Below are 22860 nucleotides of genomic sequence, written 5' to 3'. Positions count from 1 at the left end.
AACAAGAAGAGAAGAGAGAGAAATCTAAAAGGAGTGGCACGGAGAGAGAAAGGATGCGTGCGATGATGGTGTCACTGCCACTAGAACAGTTTTCCCACCTTGTGGTAGCAGAGTGAACTGAGGCTGCCTTAATGCGTAAGCTATTGGGGGAGAGAGAGAGACAGAGAGAGAGAGTGATGCAAAGCGAGAGATGGAGTGAGAGAGACAGAGCGACAGTGGGAGGGAGAGCAAAAGGGAGAGCCAGGGGGAGCAACAGAGAGAGTGAGAGAGCGAGGGGAGAGAGAGAGAAAGAGAGAGAGAGAGAGCGAGCGAGCGAGAGGGAGGGAGGGGAGTTTAAAGTAAGTGCTATGTTTTGGGACAGGCTAATCTGCTAGCGAGCAGTGTGAGGATCGGAGCATATTGTGTGAGCCAGTGTGCATGGTGCAGATAAGGAAGACAGCCGCCCTGCCAGCCCGACCCACCGATTGCCTGCCTGACTGCCTGTTTTAATGTGCTGACTCTGGGGAGATTTTAAAAGACAGCATATTGACTCCTCAGACCGGTGCGGAGACCCTGGGCACAAACGCCGCCACTACAGCCACAGCCAGCAGAAGTGCATCAGCAGACAGACGGAAGAGAGTGACAGAGAAAATAGAGGACTAAAATTTCACTACTCCAAAGTCAGAAAATTAAAGAGGATTTTTATTTTTATCCCCATCTTTTTTCAACAGATTTTTTTTCTTTCTTTCTTTCTTTCTTTCTTTTTTTTTTTGCCGCACCCAGGACTGACAACCGACCACCGAAAAGACAGAGAAAAGGGGAAAGCCAAAAAGAAACTGAAGAGAACCTGAATATATAAGGACAGAGCAACAAAAAAAAAAAAAAAAAAGCACCAAATCTGAACATGTTCGAAATAAGCCGAACACTCAACGCCGCTTTGTTGAGCAATGAGGTAAAGAGATTTGCTTTCTTCTCTACACCTCACCTGTGTATGTCTGCTGCCAGCCATTCTGTCATGCGTGTTTCTCGTATGTCCGTGCGTGTCTGTACACTTCTGTATGCTCGTAGCCAAAAGACAGAGGGGACGATTGATAACAGTGGCTGTTCATTATATTTCCCAGCACGAACGCTGGTACAGGAAAAAGGGACCGCTACGCTTCTCACACTCATCCTGCCTTGTAATAATAAACCGAGAGCCAATGCTTTAATTCTTTTTCCCCCCCCCGTATTATAATTAAAACCAAGGCAGCTATCAACACCATCACACACGAGCTTGCTTGTGAAATGGCACACCTGGTCCTACAATTTTATGTGCACCTTCATGTGCTTGTACAGTATGTCTGTAAGTGCAAGTGTGTTTGCCCGAATGTGTGTATGTTCACATATGGATTCGTCCAGGAGCAAAGTGTTCTGTAATTCCCCTCTACCTCCCTCTTTCTTCATGTTTATCCCCCGACTCCCTCCTCTGTCCTCTACCATTCTCGCCGTCCTTCCTGCCTGCTGTTATCCGCTCTCCTTCCCTTCTCTTACACCCTTTCTTTCCCCCTCTCTCTCTCTCTTTCCCCCCTCCGCTCTGTCTCTTTCTCCTCCCTTCTCCTCCCCATGTCCTGTGTATGAGTGTGTATGTTCTGTGAGCAGCATCTCAAGATGATGGTGAGGTACGGGCAGCTCTCGGGACTAGCAGCCAGTGGCGTGGGCTCCGTCCCCGAGACGCACTCGCCGCTATTTCCCAGGGATCTCCTGTCACCGCCAGCCCAGATGGGCTACAGGTCACCCTTGGTAAGAGGATAGAAAGACCAACATTATGTCCATTTCTTTAGTGAACACAGGAAAAGCTAATACCAGGCAAAGCACTGAGGGGGAAAAAGAAGATCGTAGTAGGAAGTGTGAAAAGAAAAAAAAAAACTGAGTGTGTGAGAAGAAAAGAGTGAAAGGGCAGAAAGAGAGAGAGAGCACACGAGTTGTGGGAACCTGCATGTATCCCCAATGGATAGTATTAGTAAATATTTACGTTGTTATGTTTGTTCAATTACAGACGCCTACTCTGTCTTTAGCCTCTGCCAGTCAGACTGCTATCAAGGGAATTTGAGGTGTTTTGGTGTGTGTGTGTGTGTGTGTGTGTGTGTGTGTGTGTGTGTGTGTGTGTGTGTGTGTGTGTGTGTGTGTGTGTGTGTGTGTGTGTGTGTGTGTGTGTGTGTGAGCGTGTTTGTACTGGTAATTTTTGAAAATATTTTTTAACTTTCATGATTTTTGTCAATTCTAACAGATTCTGTAGTGTTTCAGTTTGCTTTTGACTTTCTGAAATAACTTTTTTTTTGGGGGGGGGGTGGTGTGGATAGTTGCTAAAAAGCCTTTGCAGTTATACAATTTCTAAACTTTTTAAAGCACAAATGTTTTCTCTTTCTTTCTTTCATCTCTTTTAAAGAAGACTTGTTTGAAACTATTGAAGTCAATATCACATGTCACCATAGATGAAGGCAGCAGGAACCCTGTAGATAGACAGGCCCATTTCTGCACCGAAATCAGCATTACTATGCAATTTCCGTAGAAAAGATTACTTCAAGGAAAAGGAAATGATAGAAAAGGGGGCATGAGAAAACCCTGAACGTTTAGGGAAAAGCCTTGTAAGAAAATCCCTGACTCGTCGCATTAAAGCGACATGAAGCTGTGGGTGTCTAATCTGCTGTGGGCTCTTCATTGGTTCGGCTCCCCTTCAAACTGGCTCAGATCCACACCCCAGAGCCTCCCGCAAGCCTTCATAACCCACTGTCATGCTGCTGACTTTACCCAGGGGTTTCCATCAAGTGCATGCAAATGCACAGCAAGGATAAGCAGTGGGAAAAAAAAACGTCCATGCGGAACTGGGCTTCAAAAATCTTTTTGTCGTTTACTCTTTGAATTCTTGTGCAAGTTCAAAGGCGTCTGTCTGATTTGTTGTTATATTCTGCGCCGCACAAAGCCCAGTGTTTCCCACTGCACTTTTACACTCACAACAGTGTTATCAGCTGTTTGCATAAAGTTGCTGGACCATGATTATTTGTTTGATCTTGTCGAACAAATTAGCCAAATCTATTTTATAATTATGATTAATATCTTGAAATGTTATGGTCGGCATTCGATCAGTCTTTAAACGTTTGATAATTACTGTAAAAACTAAATTCCTGGGTGGAACATCAAGAGCAAATATTACCACTATTTATATAATAAAAAAAAAACTTAATAAAATTCAAATAAATCTTTGTGACTATGGAATCTTCATTACACTATTTTAATCATCACTGTGTTATTGTGATGAGGCATATTGCTTTATGTGGGTGTGGGCACGTTTGGAAGGTCTTCTGCTTGTGTATTTGTTTGAAAGGATAGTTTCAGCTTAGCAGCGCAGAAGGGTGTGTGTGTGTGTGTGTGTGTGTGTGTGTGTGTGTGTGTCTGTCTACGCTTGATTACCCTGGTTAAAAAAGACCATCGTTATAATGATTAATGGTGCCTTCATTAGGCACAGCAAGATCATTTGCATACATTAGATAAATGTGCTGGAAGATTCTAGTGGCGTTGGTGTGTAAAGCCTCAAAACCTGCATCGTATTTATTATTTTTAAGTGCATTTTTACCCGATTTTTTTTTTTTTTTAAATTGGCTTTGGGAAAGGAGAATTATTTTTTTTCGCATTAATGAGAACACTGTTGCTTTAAAGAAGATCCAGTCATAATTGAATGAAACACAATTGTTACATAAATCTAGTTAATGTATTTTAATAACTATAAAAAATACAATGTATTCATATTTGATTCATAATTATATTAAATCTGTGTTTTCATAAATTAATAAATAGACAACCCAAACAATGCAACGCACCACAGAAAAGTTTGTCATCACTTGTCGTTTCTTTGGAGGGTGTATTTTTTGCTCAATGTGCATCTGGGTGTGCAAGCGTTTTCAGTGATGCAGCTCGTGGTTCAAGCTGCACAGCACTACATTGGGGAAAAAAAACGAGCAATGAAAGAATGAAAATCTGAATCTGATAGAAACCAAACACACGGAGGGGCAGTCACTGAAATTTGCACTGTGGAGAAAGAGCATCTGCAGTATTAATTTACGACATTAAGGTGGCCAGAATGACGATCCCAGGCAGATTGGGCAAAATTGTGGTAACGTGAACAAAAACTGAATAACAAATTGCTCAGTTGTTCAGTCAGTGAGACCTAATTTTCAGAGACCCACATCTAAAAACCTGTAGTACACCGTGCTTCAGAGCTGAATGCTGTTAATTTGAAGAAAGCTCGGCTGATTACCCACTGCAGGCAGCTGCTGTTCTCTATGTGACACTAGGCTTTGTTTGACAACTCTAATCTTTTCCGTTTCAACGTTTAAAAAAAAAAAAAAGGTTGCCTTTTCAAACCTGTTTGAAGTCGTTCATCATCTCCACCAACAACAAAAAAACAAAGAGAGCAGAAAAGAAAGGGGTGGCAGACACACAGTCGCTGGCAAATGTGTGCAGCCATGGTATATTACCAGCGAGGATATAGTTAGAGGTCATCTCTATTTCATAACAATGATTAGCTCCTTCCATCTGCTGCTCACTGCATTTCCCCTTTCCTTGATTGCAGTGTTCTCTATATCCAGGAAATTAGTTCGTCTATGCTCCACAACCCTGCTGTCATTGAGGCACAAACAGGTGCAGCAGACTGAACGATGTCACAGAGGGAGAAAGACGCTCACAGAAAAGAAATAGAGATGGAGATAAGTGCAAAATACAGCATCAACAACAACAATCATGCCACAAATACAATAGAAGTTGATTAACAAAATGATTGACAAAAACAAATGTGGTTATCGTGCATTCTTTCAGCGATAAGTGATTTCCCGACGCCTAAAATACCATTGTTAGTATTCGAAGCGTTAAAAACCTTAAAAACAAACAGAAGAAAGCCTTCTTTTGACATTATTTTATTCGTTTCTTCTCTAACTATTCGGGTCGGTGGTTGGATGCGGTGCATTGGACAGAATCGCACTTTCGCCATCAAAACGTGGAAAAACCAGAAATGCTAGGAAACAATGTCATCCGGATAGCATATTTGAAACTCACAACTCCATGTGGTATTTACACGCGACATCAGTTGAACACAGACTGTCTTGCCTGTGTGTGTGTGTGTGTGTGTGTGAAAGCATGTATGTATATGTACCTCACGTCATGTTTGCGCTTGATATGAGCACATGTGGTGTGTCAGTTACAAGAAACACAGAGAGAGGTACTGCGAGGGTGGCTTTGAGGGTTTAGATGTGTTGGACTGCCTGTGTGTGTGTGTGTGTGTGTGTGTGTGTGTGTGTGTGTGTGTGTGTGTGTGTGTGTGTGTGTGTGTGTGTGTGTGTGTGTGTGTGTGTGTGTGTGTGTGTGTGTGTGTGTGTGTGTGTGTGTGTTGGCCACTAGTGCTGCAGGGAGGGCCTAGTGATCAGCAGCTGAGCCTGTGTCCCGCTGGGAACCATCACTGCAGAATGGAGCAGGTGTCTGCAGGCTCACAAACACACACACACACACACACACACACACACACACACACACACACACACACACACACACACACACACACACACACACACACACACACACACACACACACTCACTCTCTCTCGCTCTCTCTCTGACAGACACACGAACACAAGTGCCGTTTCTCTTCGTCATTTTCCGTGTTTCCGTTATTATGTGGCTCTGTAAACTGAAACGTTAGCTGTATGCTCAGGAGGCTTTTCATTGTTTGTTCATTCACACGTTAGCTTTATTAGGTAAGTGGTTAGTACTTGCTTTTAATTCTCATCAACTTTGTAGTTAATACATAATGAAGGAAGATATGGCTGCACTCGCTAAAAAAAAAAAAAAAAACCAACTTGCTTCACCAAGAGTCACACCGAGTCAAATATCACCCAAACTTGTACTTGTATATAAACAGATTTTAAGTTCAGATTTTCTAATAGTCATCAGTTATCGGTGTAGAGTAATAGATAAAACACTGAGCAAGTACTACAAAGTCAAGATAAAACTTCAACCCTGCAACCCAAGTGTAAACAAAGGGGGTCACACCCACTAGCGAGAACCACAGCTGAAGATGTCAACCTGTTATTATTCCCACACTGGCTGACAAATCTTTTAATACATGGATTAACATAACTAAATCACATCATCATCGTAATTATCACAGATTGGTGGATTTCATATCTGTAGTGGGCCAGGGATTTTTGCTGTGAGATTTACCTCAGGTCTGTAGTTACATGTATGCGGATCAATAGGTGGAATAAAATAATCTCACTTTTGGCTGTTCATTTTTCTTCTTCAATTCCCAAAACATTCCCAGGGCTGCTCTTCTGCTTGTTACTATGAAAACATTTAATTTCAGAGACAAATTTGCTTCCTCTCCTTGACAATGTTTCTCATCCAGTTTCAATTATTTGATTTGACTTAAGAGGAGAATAATGAAATGGACAAAACTGGAAAGTACTTTTAGTACTTTTGAGATCTGGTGTTTCGTCATATTTCATTATTTAACAGCGATTAAAATGGAAAAGTAGATCAAGTTTTCGACTAATATTTGTTAGTGAAATGTTTTTACGAGTAAATCAAATGTCAATTTTTGGCCACGATAGAATAGTTTGGCGTGTGTGTGTGTGTGTGTGTGTGTGTGTGTGTGTGTGTGTGTGTTTCCCATCAGGAGTTTTGCACACGCCCGTGTGTACTGAAGCCCTCAGCGTTACGGTTTCAATTATAAAGCATTAAAATGCACTATGGATATGTCAGCTTTACAAACCTTGACAAAAGCAGTATTAGCCGGGTGTGAGCGTTTCACTGACCTGCCTCTACCTGCGATAATCTCAGCCAGGAAGCTGCAGCTCAGCCGTGAACAGTAGACATTAACTGATAATGCAAACAAATTCTTTGGACACCAAAAATGACATTAAATCACGTTTTTTTTCTCGTTTTTTTTTTTTTTTTGGTTCCAAAATAGAAGGTGAGAACTCCTGACCGATTAATACGCGGCAGTCATTTTAAGAGCAGTGATGTGAGGAGATGGCGTCGTATTGCTGACAGCTAAGTGCCTGTTGATGCTGAGCTGACAAACGCTGCCGATACTTGAGTGATTGTCTGCGTCTGGGATCCTGGCATCTTGATAAACAACACCTTTTTTTTTTAACCTGCTCTCAGAATTGATAGTTCCAAAGCCAATGTGTTTTTATTGATTTGCTAATTGCCGGGGATGGGGTAAAAGTATCTGCTGTCATCATGAATAAATGTCAAGCTGACTCGTACATTAGCACAGAGAAGTGACCACTGAAGTTTCAGTATTGTATTTTCATTTTATTTGTTCATTTTTTTTTGGGGGGGGGATTTGATTTGCTTGTGAAAAAGGAAACTAAATTAATATTACGGATAAAATCCCTGTGGTCAGTTGAATTGTTTGGCCTTATTTCTCTCATTTGTCGCGTTGCTCTTCCGTGAAGGTATAGAGGGATGAGGGGAAACCGTGAGAATGAGATGGGCTCTGTTTTGAACACGTAAAACACTTTGGGCTGGATTATGTCTATGATGCTTTATAAATTGATTGATTGTGCTGTAAATAATTTTGTTGAAAAGGTAGTTCATTCAGTGTTCGTCTCTCACTTAGCTACACACATAGTTCACCTTGTTTTTTTCTTTGAAAGTTACTGTTGACCTGTTTTTACAGAATTGTATTACGGTGTTTTTACATAATCTAAATTACAGTTATTTAAAAGTTACTGATGCTTTCTTGATTTCGTCTCGATACAAATATCCTCACTTAAATCAGCTAAATGTTTTACATACACAAAATGACTCAAACATGTCTCCACATGAAGTCCTTTAAAATGAAGCACAGTTGGTCGAGGGGAGGGGGGGGTTCTTCTGTAGTGCACACTTGTTTTTTCTTCAAGCATGAGGGCATTTAAGCATGAAGTGACATTTGGAAAGCTAGATTTGTGCGGCGTGGGCATGTTTTGGTCCACAGTGCCGATGGCCGGTCTCATGAAGGACTCTGGATGTGTCCAATTTCTGAAAGGTTATTCCTGATTAAAACCCACAGTGCAGTCATTTATGCAGACCTGATAGTTTGAGACTTTTTATAAGGCTTCAGACGCCATGACATTTTCACCGTTTTATTCCGGTAAAAGAAGAAATTAGGACGGATTGTTGAGAAAAGAGAGAATATGAATAAGAAAGCACTCAAACGTGTGCGTGTGTGTGTGTGTGTGTGTGTGTGTGTGTGTGTGTGTGTGTGTGTGTGTGTGTGTGTGTGTGTGTGTGTGTGTGTGTGTGTGTGTGTGTGTGTGTGTGTGTGTTTGTGTGTGTGTGTTGTGATGAAAGCCGCCACCAGATGGACCACAGCAGTTGCCCTGTGAGCATGGATGTACCCCGACTGGGATCAAACACAAAACGTGCTGCTGTCCTCGGAGCCCCCAAAACCCTCCACTAAACCCCAAGATCCACTGACCCACGCCACTGCAGTGGTTCCACCAACTCATGCCACTCCCTCGCTTTAGATGAAAAGACACAACATCAACAGAAAATGCAAAGATGTTTAGCTATTTCAGTTCACCTGGTATATAACTTGTATTTATCACTATTCGTCACTGACAGTTAACCAGCAAGACTAAACTTTAATATCAGTATGAGAGCTGCTGGCCTGCTGAAGTTGAATGTCACCCCAAGCTGCGGGCCACTCTGTTGTCCAAATGGACACTAATCCACCAGAGTCCTGTTGAGAATACTCTCTCAGTGCCAGAACACATGCCAGACTCAACAGTGAATGCATATCTAAGCCTTTCTGGGCACCTACACAAAGCTTCTTTCATCAGTGTTATGCGACAGCCCAAAAGACCTTGAGGACCATTATCACTGTGTTTGATCAGTGCGTATGATACGAACCCTTATTTTTCATTCTTGCTATATATCAAGTGTCTTTTCGTATGTTCTGCGCAGTTTTCTTGCTGTGAGTCCCCTTATACAAAAGTCAATTATTCAGAGCACAGAAAAAGTACTCGTCTAACAGTATTCAGAGTAAAACCTACACAAAAAGAGCGTGTCTCTGCAAGAGTTTACATAGTGACTGAACAAGCACTCGCTCGCAATTGTACAGATAGAGACACAGGATTCAGCCTGAGCTCTCAAATAGCCCCTTTGTCACATTTCTGCAGTTACAAAGCTCCAGTCATACCAAACAGCTTTGAGTTAAAGTTGAAGAAATTGACTGTGACAAATGCAGCTTTTTTTTCTGGGATAAGCATGAAGAATCCATTTCTGATCTAAGGAGTTTCTATCAAGGAGAGTGATACTGGCAGGGGTTAAGCTGACTCTGTATTATGCCCACTGACACAGAGTGAAGAAGACCTTACTGCAAAAGCTCAGACTAAATTAGTTACATTCTTCCTCAAAACAAATTACTTAATGTAGGACATACCGAGTAAACATGTTTGCGTCAAGGGATGTATGTATGGGTGCTGTGAAAACAGCTTTTTGTATTATATGGTTTAGTTGTTAGATTATTCAAGCAGTCAATTGTTTTCCCTTTTTCACAATCAACACTGCAGTGATAACTTCAAAGCACTGAGCAGCATCTCCCTCGATAACCCTGTCAATAATTATCATGACATGTTTTCGTCCTTATAGTCAGTATGTCAGCAAGACGCCTGCAACTCTATGAACCGGAAATGTGTGTTCCTGTGTTTAAAATTTTGAGCAAGCTGTTCGATTATGGTATGAAGTAAGGGCTGAGGTAAGGATGCCGTTATGAGTTCAAAAGACACACGGCATCTCAATCACGCTCTCAAAATATGTTTCAGTGATCATCAATCAACAGCTTTATTCATGTTAGGGTCGCAGGCAACTACAGCACAGCCAACACTGAGTAAAGGTCAGGGTACTTCCGGGAGATGTTGCCAATCCATCACAGGGAAAATACAGACAGATCATCATTTTCGCATTTGTAAACCTACACTGACAGGCAACTTAGGCCACATCCACACGAGCCAAATTTGATCTTTTTTCTTCCTGGAGTTCTCAAAAACGTCACTATGAACACGTCAACAACTTCCGCAGCTTGACTAAGGCTTGTAGTCCGCGATTGTTGTGGTAATTAGGTGACATGGCGGCCCGCCGTAGGGGGTGATGACATTATCGTTTTTCCACAGATGATTGTCTTTGCTGTCCACACCTCACAGCTGAGCCGGGGTTGTAGAATTTGTCCACTCTTGAACCCATGTTAAAAAAATAAAAAAACAGTTTTCAGGTTTCTAATACGCCGCCTCGCGTGGATGATCGGCCAAGAATGGCTCGTTTATGTGAACCGACGTTCTCGTGTGGACGGCCCCTTATTGTCATCAATTAACCTAACAAGAATGATTTTGGTTAGTGCAAGTTAGCAAGAACAACAGAAGATTACTAGTAAGGCACAAGGAAGACGTGCAAACTTCACTTAGAAAGTCCAGCAGCGTTCATTTAGGGATCCAAACTAATGTATTTTCATCATAGAATTTTCTCAACCACATGATTTATTTATTTTTTTTCTCAGCTGAACTCCCTTCATTTAACTGGCTGTGAGCACATTCTGAAATGACATTCATTTTTCTGTGGTTTGATTAAATTGCTGTTGTATTGGCTATGTCTTCCTCGCTTTTCTTTGGTGGACCTTTTGTTAATCAAACTACAACCAACTGCCCTTTCCTTCATGACTAAACTACAAAAGTGCAGAGCTCTGCTTGTGAGGATGGATAAGACTGGCAATTTGTGCGAATGTACAAAAGCAATGCATGTCTGTGTATTTCGTACCTTGCCGCCCAGCCCATCCCACCCAACACACTCAGAAAAAATAAAGTAAAAAGAAAATATATATAATATAAACCCCTTGTTCTGAACGCTGTGAAAGTCATTTGGATCCAACCTGTCCATTGTGGCACACGTGATTGTGCTAATAGCTGTGTGGCGTCTTCGATACAGCGAGACCGAGTTCAGGGAGACGAGTGAGTTGAAGGCTGCGATTCTCATTTGTTGATTGTTACCGGCAGCTGGTGGACACCTGCCAGCAAAAATGCAGTCATCAGCCTGAGTAGCACAGCAAGATGCTCCTTCTTCCAGAACTTCAATAGAGCTACTACATCTATCCTTCAAGGGCAAATCAAAAAAGAGCCCAAGCAAACCACAGCATACTGTGACGCCTGTGCAGTGCTATTAAAGCTATTACACCATTTTCTTTCCTGCATCGACCACCGAGTTATGTGATATTTTTAATTGAAATTAACAAGGCCAAAGGAATTCTGACTGTGATAAGATGCTGTATTGTCTTCAATTACAGTTTTGCTGACACAATGTGTAGTCGTCGTGGTGATCATTTTGTTTAAAATTGTGTCCTCGTTTGCAGTAATGTTTTTGTTGTGGTTTTTTTTTTCTTCTTCTAAACAAAACTTTTGCTTCGGGGTATTTTCTTCTAGCACTTTGAGGTAACACCTCAGCTGGCATCTTCACTTCCCCCCCTTTAAATAGAAGGTTCATTATGCAGAGTGAAACATAAGGCAGGTGTTGAGACACTGCGTCTGACAGTTAACAAGCCTCAAACCGAGAGCATCCACAATTATCACTGTCTACACGCTGCATATTCAAACCAAACCTGGCATACCGTGCACACTATTCTTCACAATTGTGAAGTGAACACAGTGTGTTGGCTGCGACAAGGTTTTGTTGCGTGTTCCTGCAGTACTGTGCCCGATTCAATAGTTCAAACCCTACAGTGCAACACAGACAGCTTTTTTTCAGGGTGTGGCAGTTTCTTGAGTGTGTGCAACTGAGCCAGAGTGAATAAAAGGACCAACACAGGCTGCAGTTAATCCATTAGCGTCTGTGACTGGGAGGGGTTTAGGGAGGAGAAGCTGGGCAGAATGGAGGGCAGAAGGAGTTCATGACAATTATCCAGCTCTCTGCTTTCAGAAATCGCAGGTTGGGATGACAGACTTCTAAGGTCCATAAATTAATAGTGGCCATTGTGTGCAAAATAGATTGTGTTTTCGCCAGTGCAGTGTATGGTAGGTGCATATTTGTGTATGTTTGTAATCAATTGTGCTTTAGTTGTGTGTTTATGGATATGAGCCAGAGCCAATAAGTGAGATGGAATTTCACACTGCTGACAGCACTGCTGGCCCTGCTGGGTTACAGCCATGAAAGCTTTTTAACTTTCAAAATGTTACAGGAGGAGGAAAGAAATATAATTTACCTCCCTCAAAAACTATTTAGTATCAGTCATCATCTGAAAAGCCAAATAATGCATCCAATCAATGCAATGCACTTTTTGTGCAAAGCCCAACAAAATGGAAATGCCATTAAAAAAAAAAAAAAAAAAAAGAGTAGTCCATTTTATCATTAACATTAATTACTTATCTGGCATTTATGCATTAATTCAAGGATATATTAAACATTATGAGTATATAGACATAAACTTTATGTACAAGAAATCCATACTAATAGGCTGCACTGTAATATCTGAAACATCCACAATATAAAGTTTCTCATCATGGATGCACTTGACAGATTATCTCAACCACCTGTCTATATCTGTATTATAATGCAAAGTTTGTATCTAACTAGTACATGGCAGCAAATATGGTTAAATTCTATGTATGAGTTTGTACATTATAAGTACACACTTTTCATAAGACAAAGCACAGCGAAGAAAAACAAAAAACAGATTGTGTTTATAGCTAATTTACTGAGTAGCAGTAGGCTAGTCACTTTCATTGCTCTCTGAAATCATGGTCCTGTAGAGCAATCTCGTACAAGCAGTGCACTACAACTGTGAGAAACTATTTAAATCATGCTCTCATTTCGGGAGAGAATATTTGCATCACATAACGAGGAAAGAAAAAAACAATCACAGACTCTCTCCATTATGAAATGAGAAAATCACCCACGTTATTTCACTGCCTTTCCACATCAGCAGTTGAAAGTTGACGGAATACAAAAAGGAGACCGACGTTGAGAGTGGATATGATTTGCTATTCTTTACTGCGGGGAATTAAAAAGCAACAATGAAAACAAGGTTTGTCCGGGAATATCATTGACCATGGGGTGCAAAATGTCTTCTCCTGAGTCCGACCCAAAACCTTTATGAAGCTGTAAAGGTCAGGGCAGAAAGAAATAAGGTGGAAAGAAGACCGAGGGTTTGTTGCCTGCACTATTCAGCTGCAAATTTGTACTTCTCTCCGCTCTATGGCAGGAGAGATAAAGAACCATTGCAACAAAGGAAGAAAGATGGACCTCTATTTAAATCCATTTTCATTGTGTTTTATTCCATAATACTTTTGCACTGTTTTGTTACATACGGTGTGATCAGTACACATTTCCAGACTGCAAGTGCCAGCATATTTTATTCTATCTAAAACAATAGAGAGCTTGTCCACCCCATCTTATCCTCTCTCTCGGTGTGTGTGTGTGTGTGTGTGTGTGTGTGTGTGTGTGTGTGTGTGTGTGTGTGTGTGTGTGTGTGTGTGTGTGTGTGTGTGTGTGTGTGTGTGTGTGTGTGTGTGTGTGTGTGTGTGTATGGTTTACTACTGTGGGTTCTCATTAGTATGTCAGGCACACGGTTCCGCCAGGCTAGCCAGCTAGCTGCAGCTAACCAGACAGGTGGAGAGGTCAGTGAAGAAGCAGAGAGACTGGGGGTGCTTTACTTCAGAGTCCTTTCTTTTTGTCTGCTCGAACTGGCCTCGTCATTCAGATTTTTTTCCAACTTCTTTCCGTTTTCCCTCCTTACGAGTGCTTTTATTCCCCCTAGTGTTTTCATTTGGGAGCTAATTTGGGTACCTACTGGAGTGTTGCGGTTGAAATTCACAAGTCACCGCTGGATAAATATGTATAGCGTAGAATCGAATCTCGCATACGACTGTGGTATATGGAGTGTAGTGTGTCCACTGTTGATGATGTAAGATTATAAATTATATGTAGTATGTACACAAAAAAGTGTCTCCAGTGACTTCATCCATTATAACAACATGTACTGAACAATATCTGCAATGGACATCTTGCGCTCAGTTTACTGTGATGCTCACCAAAGTTTAAACATCTTAACAAGTTTAACGGAATTCTGCAGCTAAAACTTTGTAAGTGTATTCTTCAGTTAGGTAATAAAATATAGAGACATAAAAAAACAAACCTGAATGATTACTTGTAGATTATCTCCTTGTATATTGTATGATTCACCTCTATTTATTAGATTTGTGCTTCTGAGATCATGATAGTGATAATCATGTGTGAACCATGACTTTTTTTTTTTTTAACCGACATCAATAAATGTAGCTCAAACCAGTGCTTTAAAGTGTTGGCATTCAGACGTTTTACATTAAGAATATAATGTTTCAATCTTAGATCAGTATATAACTTGAGCTCGATAGAGAGGAAGAATGTCTCTTCGCCTAATGGATGTCCATTAGTTGCATTAGCTCTGTCTCGGGCTTCACACAGCTGAAGGTCTCGCTCTATAAGAAAAGAGTCATGGGAAGAATTGACATGCTGACAGCCTCTTACTGCTGTGCTGCAAAATGCAAACTGTTTAATAATGTGCCGGGAAACGGGTGATGTTTTCAACTTGTGGCAACACGAAAATATACCCAGTGAAATATGAAAAAAAGGGGCTCTGTGTTTGTATAATTGGGTGTTTGAAAGTGTCTGAGTGCGAGACATTGAATATGCTTGTATAAAAATATGAAGATATGAGGAGATTGAAGCAACCCGTGTTTCAGTGTGTATATATGTGCGACGCATCTAAAGATGTGGCTGCTGATTGTCCGCGAACTGTAAAGACAGTATTTCATCGCCTTGTCTGACAGAGGAGGGATGGGTGTAACGAATAGATCTGAACAGGATAGCTGTTGGCTTCATTTAGATTTAACTATTATTATTTCAATAAAATGCAGTAAAGATTAAAATATTTGTCAGAGTGAATCGCAATGCTAATCTGATAGTGACCCTTAATTAAACAGTCTTCCAATACTGCTGATACCTGACCTTAGAGTGCAATGTCACTTACAGTGCATGTTGCATAATTAAAGAGTAAGCCTTAAAAATCCCATTTACAAAGGTGTGGGTTTAGAATGATTTGATGGTGTTTTTGCTGAGGCGGAAGTAAAATAGGGAGGTGCTGCTACCTCAAGATACACATGGCTTCACAACAGGGAGGCTACACTGGTATGCTGCAGCAATAATGCAGACAACCTCATTTTCAGCTTAATGGCAAAGGAGGGACGTGCTACTAAAAACTAAAAGCCTCCTCCATACACGACTTGCATTACAGAGCGCGCTGATCTCATGCATAATTATTAACAGTCGGCTGGCACATAATTATGTGCATACACAAACACAAAATCACCTTAGCTGCTTTTTGGCATCCGCCACCTCCCTGCGTGACGCTCGCCGCCTCCTGCAACCCACGTTGTGGACCACACGAGGCTGGCTCCATCCACTCTCTTCCTGCGAGCGCACCGCCCCGTGCGCGCCTCCGCAGCCAATGAGCGATCACGTTCAGGTGACTGGACGCTCCATAAATGGCTTTTTTTTTCTTTTTTAAGGGAAAGGTAGAGAGGGTGTCCGCTCTCAAATCTCTTTCATTGAGTGGGATACCTGCTCATGCCGCGTTGTTTATTTCAGTGTATGTTTAGTGACGACACGTGCCCTGTTTCTTTCTTCTTTTTTTTTTTCTCTTGAAATTTATCATTTCTCCCACGAGCTCGGGGCAGGGTCTGCCGGTCTCCCCACGACCACCGCGTTTTAGTTCTTTGGCTCCAGCAGACGCTTCTCTTAACACCGACGCGTCGGCTCATTCACATCCTCTCGCTGCCGCAGCTGCTCGATCCAGTTGTCCTTGCTGACTTCACCGGGTTTTTTATTATTTTTTTTATTATTGTTATAGTTTGTGCACGGAGACCACCGTCACTCATTACCGACTGCCTGACACGAGAATGGTCATGGTGAGTAGATGCCGGAGCGCGCGCGCAGTTTCCGTCGGACCAGACTGTCCGCAGCCAGCTGATCTGTATCTTTTTTTAACAATTCCGTTCTCTGCAGCAAACATACAGGTAGTGTTGTTTAAACAGTTGGAGGATGTTGATTTTTATTTTTTCTCAAAGCAGCATGCATATCGACAAGCGCCTTCTTACACGTTTCTTAATGGATTTTGTATTTATATATATATATATATATATATATATATATATATATATATATATATATATATATATATATATATATATATTTTAAATTACCCGGTGTAGCATTTTGTTTTGTTTTTTGTTGTTTTTTTTTTGGGGGGGGGGGTGGAGGGGGGGTGCACTTGTGTGGACAGGTGTGTGCCAGGTACTGGCCATTTTACCTGCGCATTTGTTTTGACAGCGTTTCATAAAATAAATCAGGTATCGAGTCTGTTATTTTGTGTGATTTATTTTTTAAGGTAGTTTTGAGGGGAGAGGGGGGGGGATTGTCTGTCTAGAATTCTTCAGTCAATGTTTTACATCAAAATTAGTAGCTTTGTGCTCAATTGGTGCTGCGAAAAAAGCAGGGGTGGCGTGAAGTAAGGGCTGCTGTGTGCACACTTTTGGAAAACGCGCAGGATATTTTAACATTCACCCAGTAAATAGCTAATTTATATACACAGTGTTGCGCAGGCATCCATAGCCCCCGAGGCTGCAAAATCTCTCTCTCTCTATCTCTCTCTCTCTCTCTCTCTCTCTCTCTCTCTCAAGCACAGACTTCCAGCAGCGATTGATTGCTTTGCTGGGATTTAGAGAGCCTTTTCTCTGCCAACCCAGGCTGAGGCTGGCGTGTGCCGCCGAGGGCTCGGAGCCAGCCGGAGAGCGAAGGTGTTAACACTGAGGGAGGGGAGGTGAGGCAGAGGGCTGATGGGCGAGCCAAGAAGCCAATCACAGAATGTGAAAGGGAGTCAGGGAGTTGGGGGGGGTGGGTGGGGCGGGGTGGTGGCGTGTGGGCGGGCTCTGACCTTCCAGCTGAGCAGGCGACTGGGCGGGTGGTTGTAGGAAGGAGGAGGAGGAGGAGGTGGTGGTGGAGGGAGGGAGAGGGAGAGGGGGGGGGGGGGGGGGGGGTCTTGCTGCAGCCCAGCACTCTCATCCAGGCTCACCATTCTCCTCTCAGCATCTGTGGAAGAAGGCGATGCTTGCTCCGCGCACATCCGCTGCTCCGCTCTCTGCCAGCCACCGAGACTGAGGATAGGAACAAACAGAGTGGCGGAGTGACAGGGAGAGAGAAGAGACAAACACGGAGCCGCTGGCAGGGGAGGCTAAATATAGGAAGATAGTTTACAAAAAAAAAAAGAGTGGGAGATATTCTTTTTCGGAGGCGTTGCTGTAGCTGGTGTGTGAGGAGTGAGAGAACGTGAGACAGCGGCCAGCACCTCCCAAATGGAGTGGAATGGGTTTAAGATGGTAAGGAGGGCTGCCAGCAGCCTGCCACCACACTCCACGATATAGCGAACAATCGCTCCATTCCGAGCTGCCTCGTGTGAATTGAGCATGATTCAGTTGTAAATGTGCTTGTCGGCCACATGTATCCCCACTTCTCCTGCACAGGGCGACGCAGCGGTAATGGTAAACTATTTCTTGTGCAAAAAATGTTAAGTTCTTCCTTACCGTGGTGGGAAGAATATGCAAGCAGGGGGAGGTCGGCTCTCTGGGCTTGAGAGGTAGAATGAGAAATGGAGGAGGACAGATGGAGGGACAGAGCCAAAGATCGTGCTAATGGGAGATGTGTGGAGGCAGGGTTGGGAGTAAGGTAAGGCTGGGAAAGGAGAAGGGGGAGGAATGGGTTATTCTGGGGAATTGCACCCATTTATATTCATGTAAAAGCAAGGACTTCAGGTCTCCCCTCCTTTTTTTTTTTTCTTTCCTTTGCACCACTCTGAAATATTTACCTGTCCATAGTACTGCAGTATAGATGGAAAGCATTGCATTGTTTTCAGAGCATGTAATGTTGCGCACAGTGGAAACCACTGACTTCTGCTATCCATGCATGCAAAGAAGTTATTTTAGTTAACGTGTAATCTGTCACGCTGCTTGTGTACACAATCTGAGGGTGTGTTCCCCATGTGTTATGCCAGAGCTGAAGAAAGAGGGAGTGGGTGTGACAGAGTTGTGTGCACGCCTGGATTATAATAGATTGTAAGGACATGCATTGACTCATTCTCAAGTTTTGTGCCGCTTACTGATCTGTGTAAATGTGTTTATTTGCGCATGGGAGGAATAACTGTGAGATATGCAAGTGTTCACCTTGCTCACCTTCTCAAAGACTTAGCAATGCATCCAATTATTCGATGACCAATCACAACCACGTGACAGATTGAGACACTGGCTCACACAAGTCGAAACCATTTTATCGTGCTGTCGTTCTCACTCGTCAAACACTGTCAGAGTTGTAATTCATTGTCAATATGTCACCACTTTGACCATAGAATCAATACTTTCATTTTGCATCTCCAAAGCATCCATCTGCTTTCCATACAGTGAGTTGACTCACTTTTGTTTAAGTAGACCAACCAACGCATTACCCGTCAGTGAGTAAATGTTTGAACGTTTGGGTGCTGGGTGGTTTTCATTAGACGCAATCAAAATGCTAATTGAAAATAAAAATGGCTCCTTTGTTTGGCGATGTAGCTTGTGATGCTCTTTTGAGTGTCATTTATCGAAAGCCGATGAGACGAGAAGTTAAAGGGTGTATATTTTCCGTATCGTCAGAGAGTGGTATTAATGAAAGGAGGTTGGAGGAACGGGAGAGAAAGTGAAGGAGAGGAGGAGTAGGTAGCAAAGTAGAATGCTCATCAGTATTGGAGGTATTAGACGGGCGTGTGCAAACCTCCTGATGGGAACTGGGAGGGTGGGGGCGATCAAGGAGCCATCGCTTTTTCACAAACACACACACACACACACACACACACACACACACACACCGTGGCTCTATCACCCTCAGGCAGAACACCGTGAGCTCCAAGGTTACACATCAATGCTAATAGGGTGGGTGTGTGAGGAATTTATTAGCTAGAGTGCACCGACCATGTGCTCTGTGGTTTAAACATAACTGAAGAGCAGGGAAACCTAAGATGGGGAGAGATGCTTGGGCGTGTAAGTATAACAGGATTGTGGGTCTGATGGACACTGGAGGCGGTAAAAACTAAATTAAGTATAATCAGAGGATCCTGTGTTTTGTGTAACTGCATTATTTCCAATGTGTATATCAAGGGGCTGACGTGTGTCCAGATGCAGATTTACATGGTTGTGAATCTGATTAAATGTCAAGCAAGTGCACATAGTGAGAAATAAAGAGAGAAGTTATGATGCAGCTGCATCATAATTTTCTTTGCCATGTTGTTATGAAAAAAACAATACACCTCCATAACTTACAAGGATAACCAGGCTTTATTTCTCTCTGAATGATGCTTTTGATAATCAGATTATTCTCGGTGCTTCACTGCTTTAATAATCACCAACTGCACAAATATATTTCTGACCACCGCACACAGAGGTTTAAACAGTATTAACATAAATAGCAATATCTGGAGAGTTACACAAATCAAGTGCAATTACACTAGCGCCCTGATTAATTTTTTTTCCCTCAACTTTTTCCAAACCTTTTACTGGTGTGAAATAAATAGTCAAAAACATGATAATCCCTCTGCCATTTGAGGTTTCATATAATAAAACTAACGAGCTAACAAATTACGTTTGAAAACCCAGACTAATGCTCTGCTCAGATATTCAGAACAGAACTCCAAAATCTTTGCAGCCTGCTTATGGTTTCTTAAAGCTTTTCTCCTGGGCCTGGTATGCTGATTTGCTTTTAGAAAAGAGTAAGATGGTGTGTTCTACCATTTGGAAATGTGTGATTGTGCAGAGCAGCCAGAAACACACTTTTCTCCAGTGGAAGTGAATTGGGTATGTTATGAGCACGTTGTAGCATGCAGTGAATATCTTTCATTAGGAACAGTTTGGATAGGGACACGTTAATAACCAGCTTAAGGATCGCGCCTCCAGCACATTTACATTATGTGTTGAGAGTCAGAGCTGTGTTGTTTTCGAAAATACCAAAACAGTTATTAAAGACAAAATATACACCAAGTTACACTAATTCTATTCGCTTTCACAATAATTAGCTGAGCTGTTGTATGCCTATTGTGTTTATACACAGTCTGTAGGTGTTACTGTGCATGTTGGGTGATGGTGCAGACAGTACAAGACTGATCGCAGCTCAGTCACAGTCTTATGTTCACTGTCAAACTTTAAGCACAGGTTTTAAAGTACAGAGTGAGATATTTAAGAATTACTGAGGTACCCTTATGCGTGTTTGTGACAATATACATATTGATTCTGAATATGAAGTTTGCACAAGGTTGATTCAAATGTGCATACACTACAAAAAAAAAGTAAAATAGTTCAAAACATGTTTTAGCTGAATTAGGTTAATTTTGTCGTCCTCGACTTTACGTTATAGTTTGTTTCGTTTTTTTACCGACAAAGTAGTGCAGGATGTTTTTACCTTGCCGACGTGTTTCGAAGGTGGTCTGTTGGGCTGGCCACGCCCACCGCCGTGGGCCAACAAACCCACCAAGGCCATGAAGGACTTTATGATCAAATAGCTGCTAGGAAACCACTATGGAGGAAAAGCAAGTGATAGAAGAGCTTTGTTTGGGCCAAGAAACACAAGGAATGGACATTAGACCAGGGGGAATCTGTGCTTTGTTCTGACGAGTTAAAATGTTAACGATCCCAGCCGCCTTGTCTTTGTGCAACATAGATAATTTGAACAGAATGGCTTCTAACATGGATGGTTCCCACCGTGAAGCAGGAGGTGGATGTGTGATAAGTGAGATTTGCTGGTGACGCTGTTGGGGATTTATTCAAATTTGACGGCACACTGAACCAAGCATGGCACAGTATCGTACAGGGAATTTTCTTTATAACGGCTCGTGGCTGACTTTTTTCTTTCATTTATACAAGTAGTCAGATAAATATAAACACACTTTTTAATTTAGAAAATGACAAACAGAAATAAACTTGGTGTCTGCATTGTTCAGACTAAAGTCATAGCTATAACAGTAAACTCTAAAAAAAAAAAAACATCAACACAGCGCAGTGTACTGCCTAAGAGTTTATATTTAAATGTTAACATAAAGGTCTAAATATTTAATCAAATTGTGAACAAGGGATGCCCCGATACCTTGTTTTTGAAGAGTACTAACATTTGGCTACGTGCAGATACCAAGTACCAATACGAGTACTTAATCAAATTCCTGAAAACCCAAATTCATACTCTATAAGCAAACAATGTAACGACAACTATGCATTGCCTTGAACAACCTCTGAGCAGTGTTTGTGTCGGGGCTACGGTCACCTCCTGCAACCTTGAGGCTCCGGTGTACTACTGCATGTACTGTGTCACGTCTCGCTACGCACTGCCCTCCGTGTGCTTTAGACCGAGGGACTGAGTTTGCTGTGCGCCGCACAGACGCGCCAGCTCACTGTTAATGAGTGTATCCGTCATACTTTAATCATATTTAGCATGCAGCATCGCTGGACTGTGAGCCCTAAAACTCTTTGGCTTGTAACATGTAGCGTGTCTTGGGGAAAAAAAAAAAAAATCTCCCAGATCCACTGAGCAGTTAAATTAATGAGTGACGTCCGGCTAACTCCGTTAGTCTAAATGTCACTTGCGATTAAGTAGCCGGTGTTGTGCGAACTATCTTTCACCTCTTAATATTTCGGCAAAACGTGATTTACAGTCCGTCTACATTTTGTCATTCGCGTACCTGCGGACGAGTTGCCGATGCATGACGTCATGTAGTCCTTGCCATCTTTTCGAACTGGAGAACTTTATTATTTTTTTTCTACTGTTCGACAATCACGAAACAACATCACTGCATAAGAATCGATTCTGTTTTGTTGCTGCATTGATGCAGAATTGTCTGCATCGCGATGCATCATAGTGACGATTAAATTCCCACTTCTCTAGTGTTTAGTTGGTCCATCATTTATTTTTCAACAGGACAATGACCCCAAACACACCTCCAGGCTGTGTGAGGGCTATTTGACTAAGAAGGAGAGTGATGGAGTGCTGCAACAGATGACCTGGCCTCCACAGTCACCTGACCTAAACCCAATCCAGATGGTTTTGGATGAGATGGATCGCAGAGTGAAGGCAAAAGGGCCAACAAGTGCTGGGCATCTCTGGAACTCCTTCAAGGCTGTTGGGAAACCATTTCAGGTGACGACCTCATGAAGCTCATCCAGAGAATGCCAAGAGTGTATAAAGCAGTAATCAAAGCAAAGAGGGTGGCTATTTTGAAGAATATAAAATATAAAACGTGTTTTGAGTTATTTCACAGTCTTGTTTACTGCATAATTCTATGTGTTCATTCATAGCTTTGATGCCTTCAAGTGAGAATCCACAATGTAAATAGTCAAGAAAATAAAGAAACTAAAACTTTATCTTACTCACACATTTTTGTCTGACCACATTTTGCCGTCCATCAGTATTTTGGTGATACAGCATCAATTTAAACATTGCAAAATATTTTGTTGTCTTTTAAATGTCTTTTCCACTTTCCTTTAAACAAAAGCTGGATGGAAGCAGTTAATGAGCCAAAAGCCTGTTTGAATAAGAAGCTGCTGTAACAATCTCTGTCCCAATTAGCACGCTTTGGTTTTTAAATATTCCTTTTGTGTGAAGCCTAAACACACATGAAGACTCACAAAACGGTCACGATGAAAATTTAATAGGCTTCCACAGTGATTTCCTTCATTTATTTAAAATGATTTTTTTTCTCTTTCCCCCCATCGTGCTTTAAAA

At 42.0% G+C, this 22860-nt stretch overlaps 1 protein-coding gene across 5 annotated transcripts in view; it reads left to right on the top strand.

The window, feature by feature from the left end:
- Positions 1–883: 883 nt before the first annotated feature.
- elavl4 (ELAV like neuron-specific RNA binding protein 4) overlaps positions 884–22860 on the top strand; it is a gene marked incomplete at both ends in the record, with an annotated part of 83842 nt that continues 61865 nt past the window's right edge. For 3 of the 5 annotated variants that reach the window (XM_080506704.1, XM_080506703.1, XM_080506705.1), the window contains one exon: positions 17427–17450. In XM_080506704.1, coding sequence (XP_080362830.1) covers positions 17427–17450 — 24 coding nt within the window. Of the gene's footprint in view, positions 932–1617; positions 1759–17426; positions 17451–22860 lie in introns of those variants that run through there. The other 2 variants (XM_080506701.1, XM_080506702.1) reach the window with 2 other exon arrangements.

The sequence above is a fragment of the Blennius ocellaris genome (genome assembly GCF_963422515.1).
Source record: "Blennius ocellaris genome assembly, chromosome: 12".
NCBI classification, from domain to species: domain Eukaryota; kingdom Metazoa; phylum Chordata; class Actinopteri; order Blenniiformes; family Blenniidae; genus Blennius; species Blennius ocellaris.
This window is presented reverse-complemented; position numbering and strand designations above follow the sequence as displayed.